General features: G+C 42.2%; 1 protein-coding gene across 4 annotated transcripts in view; it reads left to right on the forward strand.

The window, feature by feature from the left end:
* Positions 1–12621, forward strand: part of LOC131465535 (phosphatase and actin regulator 1-like) — a 44218-nt gene that overhangs the window by 27001 nt on the left and 4596 nt on the right. For 2 of the 4 annotated variants that reach the window (XM_058638317.1, XM_058638297.1), the window contains exons 3-9: positions 1833–1913; positions 3539–3742; positions 4479–4821; positions 6320–6519; positions 7344–7500; positions 9788–9852; positions 11669–11730. In XM_058638317.1, coding sequence (XP_058494300.1) covers positions 1833–1913; positions 3539–3742; positions 4479–4821; positions 6320–6519; positions 7344–7500; positions 9788–9852; positions 11669–11730 — 1112 coding nt within the window. The remainder of the gene's footprint in view (positions 1–1832; positions 1914–3538; positions 3743–4478; positions 4822–6319; positions 6520–7343; positions 7501–9787; positions 9853–11668; positions 11731–12621) is intronic. The other 2 variants (XM_058638326.1, XM_058638307.1) reach the window with 1 other exon arrangement.

Consider the following 12621-nt stretch of genomic DNA (forward strand, 5'->3'; position numbering starts at 1 on the left):
GCAGAAAATACCCAAGAGTCCAGGGTGGATTTGAATCCATGCAGCAGACTCTGCCTTCTCAGTGAATTCTTGTTTTGAATAACAATTATTATTACTTATTTGCTGATATCCAATATGCCGAAATATAATGTACGTCTTTCCTTTTGAACTGCTGAGGTCATTTAGTCTCTTCTGTAGTGAAATTAACCTGCTCTTTTTCATACTCGTGTCGCAGCAGATGTGAATATAAAATATCTTTATTGTACACAATAAATAAGCATTAAAAAACAATAGCTGTAGGGGGCGCTAGCAAAGAAGTCAAGGAAGTAGCGGCTTTTTCAGCCGACTATTTTAGTCATAATCATTTTGGCGAATGTTGCTGTGTTTGCTGATAATATCGTGCATCCCTAAAAATATCTGTAAGTATCTTCTTTTGTTGTTTTTTGTTGTTTAAAAAACCCCAAAACACTGTTGGGATATCTGCATCTAACTGAAGTGAACTTATTCAGTGAACTGATTTAGCTTTAATGACCGTCATAATAATATCTTACTAACTTCTATGACTCTATGTTCATCAATAATTCTCAAATATAACGTGTTATGGGATTTTTATGAGAACCAACCCCCTCAGTTTCACAGTAAGTGAGATTTTTTTTTTCTAGTGTTGAATTAAAAATTTCAATCCACTGCACTATTCACTTTTTTCATAACCCGATACCTTGTTAATAGAAAACCCTGAATATTCAGGTTTCAGTGGAATGAAAATGCTCTGTGACTGAACGTCTCTTAATGCCCGTGGTACTTTAGGGAGACAATTAAATGATGTGTCAGCTTTCGTTCTCTGTCCAATCCTTTGCATTGATTCCTGGTCACTTCTTTAAGCTGATTTACTGTCCACTTGATGTTAAATGTGCTGTCACTGGGGGGGAATTAGCATTCCAAGAGACCTCAAATCAAAGCCACGGTCTCCTTTTTAATGTCACACTACCTTCAGTCCCCATTTCCTATCGGGCTGCAGTGGAACTAAACATATTGGTGATGTTTTGGTTATGTCTTTAAATAATTCCTGGCTTGGAGCTGTTGTCATCTTGTTTGGAAAATAAAAATGTTTGAAGTTTATGAGTGATATTGAACATCTGGTATACTGGAGGTGCTCATAATGGAGCGCACGGTTTGTTTTCTATCCAACTAACTATCCAAATTTCCGTGTCGTGTCTGAGGGCAAGGAAAGGGAGAGGTCAAGCCGTCGGTGCTTCCTTGGATTCCCATTGTGAGGTTGTGTTTGCCGCTGAACACGTGCTGCCCTCTGACAAAGCAAGGACAGGACTGTCGGGTCATATGTAAAGCACACCGCTCCAGGGACACGCCGGGGTCACTCCTGCACAGTGTCCTCGAGTGCTGCTCCTGAGCCTCATTTCACATTCTTAATTGGTTTCCATGCAGGGGTGGATTTTCAAATGGAATGGGAAGCACTTTTGTTCAGCCCGCTGATAATAGATGTTAATTGGCACAACTTTTGAAGTTCGATACAAACAGTAGCTGTGGGACATGTCTTCTTCTGCATAATGCATGACCACGAGAAGTGTTGCTGGAATGTTTCCTTTTACCCTTTAACCTCTTTTTAAATCGAGACCCAGTGATTTAATCTGACGAGCCAATATCCGAATAGTGAAAATGTGTAGGGTTTGTCTGAAAACTTGTTTTAATGTAGATTTATTCCCATTTTAGATAAATAAATGAAGCACACATTTGATTACGTTTTATCAGTGAATCTTTAAAAAGCCCCAAGGAGGATTATTATGTGCCGAGAATAATTTCCCATGTTATCTTTTTCTCCTTTTCCCCCCCTTCAGCATTGGAGAGGAAGATGTCAATGCGACAGAGCAGAGACGAGCTGATCAAGAGAGGAGTGCTGAAGGAGATCTTTGAAAAAGGTGAGCCGATCTAAACTGTGTGAATTAAGGAGAGTTTTTGAGCACCGAATCATTCGTTATCCGTTTTCCTTGTTAATCACACATTCGACTGTTCCTCTCTGCAAATTCTGGCACGGGTCACTCAGAGATCCAGTCTTTCATTATAAATATTCTGCAGCGTTTTATGAACTCTTTGATCTTCTTGACTTAGACACACTCGGAGCGAGAGGTTGGACAGCGGGGGGCTTTTTTTTATGCCGGAGCGCGTCGAAAACAAAATTAGTGAAGCTGAGGAAGTTTTGCCAAAAATGTGAGGAGAGTGAATGAGAATTTTTATTTGAACATTTTTAGCAAATGAAGCTTTTTGGATCATTATCAAGACATTACATGACTATAAAAGTCGCGTTTTACTTAAATGAAGCACATATGTTGTACGATTAAAGAACGGGGTGAACCGTAAAGGGATACTTGGGGTTTTATGAAGTACAGTTGTTTGAGGTACTGGCACTGGTTCGAGCCAGGGACGTTTCCCCTTACTGAAAACAAAAGATAAAACAGATTATAGCACAATGCTTTCAACCAAAGATAGTTGGTTAGATTTAGACACATCTAAGTCACAGCTAATAATAATGGCGGTCAAGGGTCTGGGTCTTAGTCGGGTCCCTGCACAACAAATACTACGTGACAGTATCTCGTACAACCACACTTTCAAAGAAACCCTGTCACTTACGGTTCGGCTTACAGTCAAAAGTGCAGATGCTGCTCAGCCAAGTTAATTGACCAGTAGTATGATTTGAAGAATGATTTTTTTTTTTGTAATAGCATTTTCTACACAATAACTGTGTCACCTCTCGGAATACATATTAATGAGGCCAGATGTGCTCAGTTCTCCTGCCTAGTGACAACCTACTTTGCATTATAAAAAAAAAGAATTAAAAACGTGTGCGCAGCTCGATAGATCAGCAATGGTCTATTCATGCCTTGCATTTCAATTATCTTAACAGCATGACCTTGCCCTGACATATGGATTTGGCTTAATTCACAAAGAAATAAAACATTGATAAAGAAGTTGGGGTTTTTTTTACTCTCGGAAAAACCTATTTTCTAGTCTTTCCTCTGATTGGTCGCTGGGTTTTAATCTGCTTTGACACCATATCTAGAGTATGACCTTGGGCTGGATATGGCCACACACCAGCCAAACCCTCACTCCAGTTTCATTCATAATTAAATGGTGGAGAGTTTTCAAAGTAAATAAACTCAAAAGGACCAATTCTAATATTGTTTGATAGCTTCTGAGATCGACTATAATATCTTGTTTTAATAGAAGAGAAATTTACCCCTACCAGAGTCTTGTTCAGTTAGAATAAAATGTCAATATAAATGCGCCAATTTCGTCAGAATATGAGCAGCATTGTGAACTGCACAATTTTATGTCGGCCATAAAATGTGACCATGCAGAAACCGTCGAAATGGTTTAAAAAGCAAAATGTATGACAAAGTGCTTTACTGCTGTTCTCTGTTGGTCTGGGCTTTGCTGATAAAAGACTCGAGTCTCGGCGTGGAATCCTGCCCCCGTTCCTATTGTCTCTTAAAACGTAACGTAATGCCACAAGTTCATGTTTAAACTTTTGTCTCCTCTGTTTCAGCAACTGTTGAATTCCGTTCGTCTATGGACGGCGGCATCTACGCTCAGGAGCCCTCAATGAAGTCGTCTATGGTCCTGCCGACCAAGAAATCTGTCACTTTTCCAGGTGACCTTCAGGGTACCCCCGCCAAACCACCGCTGTACCATAAACAGCCTCCTGCTCTCCCTCCAAAGCCTTTCTCTAGAATCCCAAACCATAGCACAGGTCAGTCGTCTAAGATGACTCTCTCTATTTAGATATTTGTCTCATTTTTCTAGACTGTTATTTACAACGTATGCAAAATCCCAACTGCTGTGCATATCGCAATAGTCATTTTGTATCTTTTGTATCTACAGCTCTCTAAGTTTGACTTTTCTTGTTTTTAAACCACTGCTAGTATTTGTTGTACCTTATTATTTGTTATACACGTACACTTGGGTTGTCAATACATCGGAAAGGCTTGTATTTCAGTACTTGTTTTGATAGCCAAGCCATGACTGCTTTTGCTTTAAACCCCACCTGCGCACAGGATTACACTAGTCTCATTACAGTCGTCTCTGCTTAGGTCAGCTGGGCTCTCTCTCTCTCTCTCTGTGTCATTGTCAATCTGTCACTACAGGAAAGTGGCGTTACCTTGGCCTAATTTCCACCACTCGGCACTGACGCCTGAGCCGTGTCCGATCGTCCACAGGCTCTTTTTATCTGTCTCTAACGGCGCTGTGTAGTGGATGTTTTTAAATGCGGCTAGAACTATAATTTATTCATGACTTTCTGTAAAAAGGGGGACAGTGTGCAGTTAAAACATCAACGTCAGAACAACACAAAGACAACAGCAACAATAACATTTACACACATAACATGGAATACACACACAAATAAAGCAACATCATAGATGTATGCTTGTCAAAACATCAAATAAAATGAACCATCACGTGTAAAAATCTGTTTTCTTTCCCTTCAGATTCTTGCCAGCCAGTGAAGTTGCCCTGTATGCCAGGAGGAAAACACTCCCCGCCTCTGCCTCCCAAGAAAGTGATGATCTGTGTGCCTCCAGGGGGACTGGACTCCTCGAACTCCCCTTCCCCGTCGCCCAACCCCCTCAGCGCTCTCCAAAGGTGTGTCTCTCCCCAAGGGATGTCGTCCCTCCACGGCACCCTGCTGCCCTCCCAGCTCGCCAGCTTGTCCGGTCATCACTCGAGTCACGGCCACCCGCTCCAGCTCCAGTACGGCAGCTTGCATGCACCCAGCCGCATCATTGAGGAACTGAACAAAACGCTGGCGCTCTCCATGCAGAGGTTTGAAAGGTCAGTAGCGACAGCGTCAGTCACAGAGGGATTATGGTTCTCGGTCTTTACTTTGTTGCCTGGTTTAAACTTGAGCGTATTCAAAAGTCCACTTCGTAACAATTGGTGACATCTAGTAGTGAGACTACAGAATTTCAAACACATACTTATGAGTAGGATACATCATTTCTGCCAATAAAGTCTCCTAAATGTTACACACTTAAAATGACTGACCTTGGTTTTGTTGGCTCACAACGTATTTCACAACCCAAAACATTGTCTTTGGCAAGTTATTAAAACGAAATCTGTCAAAACGACACCAGTCGGAGTAATTACTGAATGAAAGAACATTATAATCAATCATATCGATCATCCTGTTGTGTTTGTTGCCTCTTCAGTTGTTTTGTGGCCACATTTCCACTGCCTTCAAATCTGTCGCGGTGTTATTGAGGTCATGTCCTGCCATGTAGCACTGGTGTACAGGTCTAAATTAGTCCACTGCCTCACAGGGCAGCGTGGCCTAATTTTCCCAGTAAATGTGTGTATGTGTGGGCACGGGCACGCGGTGTAGGTTGCCCTGACGGAACATGACCAGCTGCTCTTTATCAGAGCCACACTGCTTCTTGTTTGGAGGAGAGAGAGAGAGGGGGGGGAAAAAAGGGACAGGGCAGCGGATTGGACATTATGTAACCTCTTACATTAGGATCTCTCTTGCACCAGAGCCATTTGGGCACGGATAAGGCAGTAATGGTCCTGTCATGGCTCACAATCAGTCTGAAAGCCTCAAGTGGTTACATAATGGTGTCTCGTCATAAGAGGCTCTAATGATTAATCAATCTTATCAAATATGTGCAAAATAGCACTTGGGGGGGGAAAAAAAAGTGACGTATGTTTCCACTAAATTCAAAATAAATAAGTAGAAGTATTATAGAGTATAATAGAGTATTGCATAAGAATGTCCAGATTTTCTTAAAATCCGAATGTTTGTGAGCCGCCTAACTCAAAAAAGTGAAGTTAAATTATATTTCCTGGAGACATAAGTCTTGGCCCAAGGAAGAAATGATTAGATTTTGTTCAGCATGAAGAAAAAAAAAACAACCCTCCAAAAAAACACGATTAAATAATGAACCTTGCCAGATAGTGCAGTGTTTTGACTCTGTGAGGGAACTAAGCAGCCGTGCTCGAGGTTTGCCCTCTCCTTGTACCCGAGTTCGTCCTCTTATTTTTCAAATGGTGTAGCCTATATCATAAGCAGTGACTCATGCTGGGTTCGATTCCCGCTCTTTCTGTGTGGAGTTTGCATGTTCTCTCCATGTCTGCGTGGGTTTCCTCCAGGCTCTCCGGTTTCCTCCCACCATCAAAACATAATGAATGTTAGACTTATTCAGTCAGGTCGGTCCAGGTGCTCAGTCGCCCCGATCAACCCTCCACCTGACCTCGTGTTTTCATTGTGTATTTTCTGGTTGTATAATTTCTTTCCCTCTCCTAACACACAATATGTCCCCTGTTTCTCCACCAGCTCTGCGTTGCATGGCCTCGGTCAGTGTCTGCCTCTGGACAGGCGAGAAGCACCGTCTGTCATAATTGACTACGAGGACGACAAGGAGAACATGCCCAACGAGTCCGATTACGAAGACCTACCCAGCATGTACAAGGACGAGGACGACGAAGTGGACAACGACGAGGACGACGAGGACGACGACGACTCCCTATTTACAAGTGAGCGGAAGCAGCGACGTAACAGTTCCATCTCATAAATATATGGATTATTTATTTATTATTGCTAGATTTACCTCAAGGCTCCTCAGGAGTGCAGATGTAGTTTGACCTTCAAAGCACGGCCAGAATCATGCCGTCGCCCATGGAAACACTTTTTTTTTCACCGCCTCTCGCCCAAATCTGCTCAGCTGTGTAGGACAGTCTGTGACATCCTCACATGGCCGCGTGCTGGAGCTTTTAAAAGGTTGTGTGTGGTCATGTGTGAGGGGAAATCGCCCGATGTGCTAAAGCGTGACCTTAATGTGGCACCGGAAAGATAGGTTGCACTTTAAAGTAAGCTTGGTTTAACAGCATTTTTTTCCACACAAATTTAAAACAACACAACCCCTATGCGTGTGAACAACCACACGATATAATCACAGTGTCCAAACCAGGAAATAAAGACAACGTGTATTTAAAAAAAGGCAACATTTTGGGAGTAATAAAGAGTAAGTGATGACAAATTAGTTTATGTAGATGCTTTTTTTTCGTTTTTAGAGCAATCCTGCTTAGTGCTTACACCCTGGTTTTATCTTCTTCTATACATTATTCATATTTCCTTATGTTTATGTTGTCCCTGTTTTTATACTGAATGTTTACTTATTTAAAACTTTTCACTGGTGCTTCTATTATCTTATTCTACACAGCCAAAACCTCTAATACCTGTTTACTGTAGTATAATGTGTTTAAACGTGTATGAGCTGCAGGAGCAAGTGGATTTGCGCCCGGATCTGTGCTTTATTTTGTCATTTCAGCTCACGTTTGACCTTTTTGTGCACGTTTAGGCTCCCTGGCTCAGAAGGTTCTGAGAAAAGACTCTCTGGCCATTAAGCTGAGTAACCGTCCATCCAAACGAGAGCTGGAAGAAAAGAATATCCTGCCCATGCAGACAGATGAGGAGAGGCTGGAGTCTAGGCAGCAGATAGGCACCAAACTCACAAGGTGAGACACGTGTATTTTTTTTATTTTTTTTATTTTTTTGTTAAACTTAAATGGATCTCGGGCTCAAGTATTTTCAGTAAATGTTGCAGCAGCCAGATTAACAACCTCTACTGGGAAACTGCACCGACGGTTCTCGGCCAGACGAAGCATTTTGTCTTGATTTGGGCTGACGATGGCACCAATATCCTGGCTGATTACGCTGTGACGCAGTCCAGAGCTGATGCAAACATGTGCCTTTTTTATTTTTTTCTCCTGAAACACTTACATCATATCAGGTTTTTTTTTTTCCTTCCTTCTCGACATCCGATAAAGGAAAAAAAACGCTTTATCTCATTAGAATGAGGCTCTGAAAATGGAGCTGACCTACATTGCATACATTGCCCCCCCCTCCTCTCCTTTTTCCTTCGCTTGTCTTCTCTCTAACACTCTCTCTCTCCCTTTCCTCCCTCGCTCACTGAATCACCACGGTGATGCATGTGCCAAACTATATCCACCCGACTCCTCCACACAACAGCACCACGCAAGACACTTCATACCAACAGTTTAGACACACACACACACTGCTAGTGTGTAATGTGTATACAAATCACAAAAACTTGTATACATGTGTCATACATTTGAATTCTAGTAAATGGGCAGATCTAACAACATGGTGATTTTCATTTCCCCAACGGATTACAAGCCTCGTTCGACTTCACTGCTCCGTGAACGCGTTCTTTGAACATGGCCACCCCCACTGTGTTTAGAACCCAGGACCCAGAAGGCCTGCGTGCTGCGTACTGTGCTTAGTTGACATGTTCTCAAAAAGTGCTGTCACTGACTGTGTCCTTCGCACAGTGTCGGACCCATTTAGAAATTTCCTAATTTCATGCTGTTTTGCCACCCCGACGCGGTGTCCCGCAATGTTGCTTGCGTCGGGCCACTCGGATTGATAATGACGATGTTATTTAAGGACATGCTAACTTTAGCTCTCCTCTGTTGACCTGATTCACTGGGAAAACCCTGGAGAGCTGTATTTCTAACAGTTTGAGTTTTCACCCTTGAGAATGTTGCCGTGGTTTTTGTTTTTCTAATTCTTTTTTTGCTTCCTTTTTAATAAGAATTCATACATTATTTAGTTTGTGCCTCTCAATGAAATAGTTTGGAATGTAGAGGATACTCTAAGGCTAGCTTAGCTAAGGCTAGCTTAGCTAAGGCTAGCTTAGCTAAGGCTAGCTTAGCATGGACGTGTATCCTCACCTAAAGCTCAACCTGTAAACACTTTCGGATATCTGCAGAGGTGAGTTAATTATTCTCTGCTTTATCAGCATCAGTATGATATACTCATCAAACATTTTATGCCACAACAGGCAAATAGAAAGTCAACAAAATGGACATTCCTTAAAATTAACCAGACTTTGACAGAAAATGTTTGGTAACTGATGTTTTAGTCCCGTCTGTGCATGCTTTTCCCCCCCCCGCTCAATGGCTGTGTTCGTATAGATGTATTATTGCCCAGACCGGGCCGTTAGGCAGAGAACTCCACTTGACCGAACGATAACCCTCCGGTAGGAGACACAAGAAATGAGACGAGACGAGCCTGGCTGAGAGCGGAGCAAACCTTACTCTACCAACAGTCGCTTACGGGCCAAAAAGTTTCTCTAACGAGATGGAGACCATCATTGATCCACTGTCTAATTGGGTCTATTTCTGCAAAGCCATGACACTATAATGAGAATAATGATCACAGATTTGAGAGGGAATTGAAGACGACTGTAAAAGATTTTCTCTCCGGATGTTGACGTGACGGGAAAAGTGTGATCATGACTGTGTTTCCGACGTTTCATGAATAATAACCTTTCAGTCTGCATTTGAAAATATCATAATTGCATTTGCCCCGTTCAGCATCAGTCCTTTTGCAGACCCCCTTTCTCTATCGCACCAATTTGTTATCGCTTATGTAGACGAGAGAGGCCCGGTCATGGCTGACTGACGTTGTGGGAAGTGCATGGTCTGTGCATTAGGAGGCCAGAGCTTAGATAAAATGCAAACCCTTCAGCTATCAAAAAAGAATATGCTTTGCTCATGAGTAAAACAACTTTGTGAGGAGTAGCCGTCACAGGAGGCAAGTGATTACTCTGCAAAATGAAAATGAAATGAATTGAGTAGCTTTTCCTCATTTGTGTATCATTTGCACAGATTTTCTTTGACTTTTTTTTTTAACTTGAGTCGCATGAAAAACTTTTTCCTCTATGTTGATTCAGTGGTTTCTTGTATGCGATTACCATGGCTGCTTGTTTCTCACCAGGCGCTTGAGTCAAAGGCCCACAGCAGAGGAGCTTGAACAGAGGAACATCCTCAAACGTGAGTGTGGTAAGCTTATTATTTGGCATGATCTCTAATGGCACTTTCCACTGTCTGAGCTCCAGCATGTTTCCAGTTCCTGAACTGAGGCTAATACATTGAAAATAGATCAGGTCGGAACCTGAAAACCTTGATTTTTGTCAGTAAAAGCTAGAAAATGGAGGACACATGATTGTCTGAATTAACGCTCCCATAAACTCATTTTAGTCCACCATGTTGCCACTGTTGTGTTTATATCAGCTCATGATGACGCAGGGCAGTGGAACTTTGGTTTTTAGTCTGAATGAGAACCATGCTGGTGCTTATCGGTGTTAATGTACTTTAAGAGGCTTGAGTAAACAATTAGAAATCTCAAAATGCCAAAAATGTGTGTGATAGACATTGAAGTGGTACAGGACTCAATACTGAAGCAGCCTTTTGAAAAAAACGGGCATCATGTAGCACATCCCGTTAATTTGAGAGGCCAAGTTATGTCAAAGCTAGTGATATACATATTCCTTCTTGGGTCTGCTTTTTCATGTGAAGCAGGCAACAGCACACTCAGAGGACTCATGTCCATAGAGACGGGGTTCGTAGCTCAAGCACATGCACTATTAGGGGGAAAAAAAGCAGTTCTGTTGCCTGGGACTCTGCAGCTTGCACATCAAAGACTGATTTCATAGCAGATTCTGAGCTCCCTAAAGCCCCTGTGTGATTGGCACAGTGCAGCTAGCAATACACAAAAGTCTGAGAATTCATGAGTGACGGAGAGCTGTGTCCTTACCATCACTCAAACACATGCAGTACCAAGGTTAAACAAAAGGGCCTTTATTTCCTAGGGAGGCACCACAGTCCCATGTTTGTGTGTGTGTGTAGGACTATGTGTTCAGCACAAGCACAAATGCAGTTTGACCGCTGAGGCTTCTTCAAACAGGGAACAGTGTCTCAGTACGGTCCTTGTTTACTCTCGTCTCCCTTATTCTGATTTGCAGGTTTTATTTCTGTAACTGGCTCAGAATGTACAGAGCAACATATGGATGGATTTTAGGGAGCGACGCAACATGAATTTGATCAGCATCTTCAAAAATCTGTTCATCATTAACATGCACCAAAAAAGCCACGGGACAACTTGAAAGGAACAAAACAGTCATTCTCCCCTGATACCCATAGCTAATAGTATTAAACAGCTTTTGAGAGACGTTGTTATGAACTTTCACGAAGCTTGGACCCAAATGCATGAGACCAGAAACAGGGAGAGAGGGTTTAAAGAGCTTTATTGACTCTTCAAACCAACAAACAAAAGGTGAGCGGGACAGCTCTGAAAAAAGGCTAAGCTAAACTAGATCACAAACATGAGAAAACAAACAAAACCTTAGCTTGACTATAACTTCAAAAGGATCTCTTGCTCGGTTCGGAACGTGGAGTGGCACAGACGCTGACAATGTACATAAGACGCACTGGCAACTGAAAGTGGGAGAAGGGAGTATATGTAGGGAGGGAGGGTAATGAGCACCAGGTGAACACAATCAGACAATCAGGCAATCAGGCGAGACACAGAACAAGACAGACAAGGTGCTCACAGGAAGTAGAGAAACCCCTTACCAAAATAAAACAGGAAGTGACGCTGAACTAAAACTAACACCAAATAAAACAGGAAGTGACACTGAACTAAAACTAACTAACACAACTGACGGTGCATGACAGACGTATTCTGTTTTTAGTGGGATTCTGATGAGCCACAATATGCAAATGGTGGGTTCGGTCCCCGTTAAATCTTGTAAACAGTCCACTGATTGTTCGCGTCTGCACTGGCAGCGTCATCTCTAATCATTTCGTCCTCCCGCAGCTCGCAATGAACTCGAGGAAATTGAGGAGAAGAGGGAGATAAAACGGCGGCTAACACGAAAGGTGAGTCTAAAATATGTGCAAAAAGCCAAACATGAAATGCATTCTGAAACGAGGGCCAGCTGACAAACAAACACCGTGCTGGTGGCTCATCTGTGGTGGGAAGAGGAGTCTTGTGTGTGTCGGGCTCACCCCGGGAGACACGCGTGTCCTTGTTGCCCTTGGCCCTTCAGCACGTTGGCTGCCAAGTCCTCGGACCGCACTGGGAGGTGTTGAGCATGTTCCCACACACATTCAGATAATGAATAACACTCTGTGCTCACCTGCAGACATGCTCAAAATAAAAATATCTCCCTTTTGTTTTTTTTATATGAGCAGAATAATTTACATCATGGAAAATAAACTATTGATTATGTTACTATATGTCATTTATTTAATTGACAATTCATGTGCATATCAGTCTGTTCGTCTGGCTGTTTGTTCTTTGATTTATGTAAATAGTTTTTATGGTATACTCGTTTCACATTACCGTAGTAATGTTCGCGGAGAGAAACTCAAGTGATGCACTGGACTTAATTCTTTGTCAAGTGCAAAGTGACCTTGCGAAGTGGAAGGTTGGATTTGGTAAATACACAAAACCTGAGAATGTGCAAACTGGGGTAGTAAGAAAATATCAATACACACTTAAGTATTGAAATATTTATTTGTGTGATACCATCTCTGTTCTTTGAAGTGCAGTATCGACATGGGAATATTCTTGATGGAGGTTTTCTGACAATGCTTCTGTGTACAACTGCTAAATGGCTGCAGATTTTCAGCCATCTCTCTCTCCCCTTCCTTCCTTCCTTCCACTCTTGCTAAACAAAACTGTACTTTTTTTATTTTTAAATAGATAAATGTTTTGGGGGAAAAATGCAACATATCACTTGGCTTATATTAAACCAGTGCATTGCA

Source organism: Solea solea, chromosome 1, assembly GCF_958295425.1.
Source record: "Solea solea chromosome 1, fSolSol10.1, whole genome shotgun sequence".
NCBI classification, from domain to species: Eukaryota; Metazoa; Chordata; class Actinopteri; order Pleuronectiformes; family Soleidae; genus Solea; species Solea solea.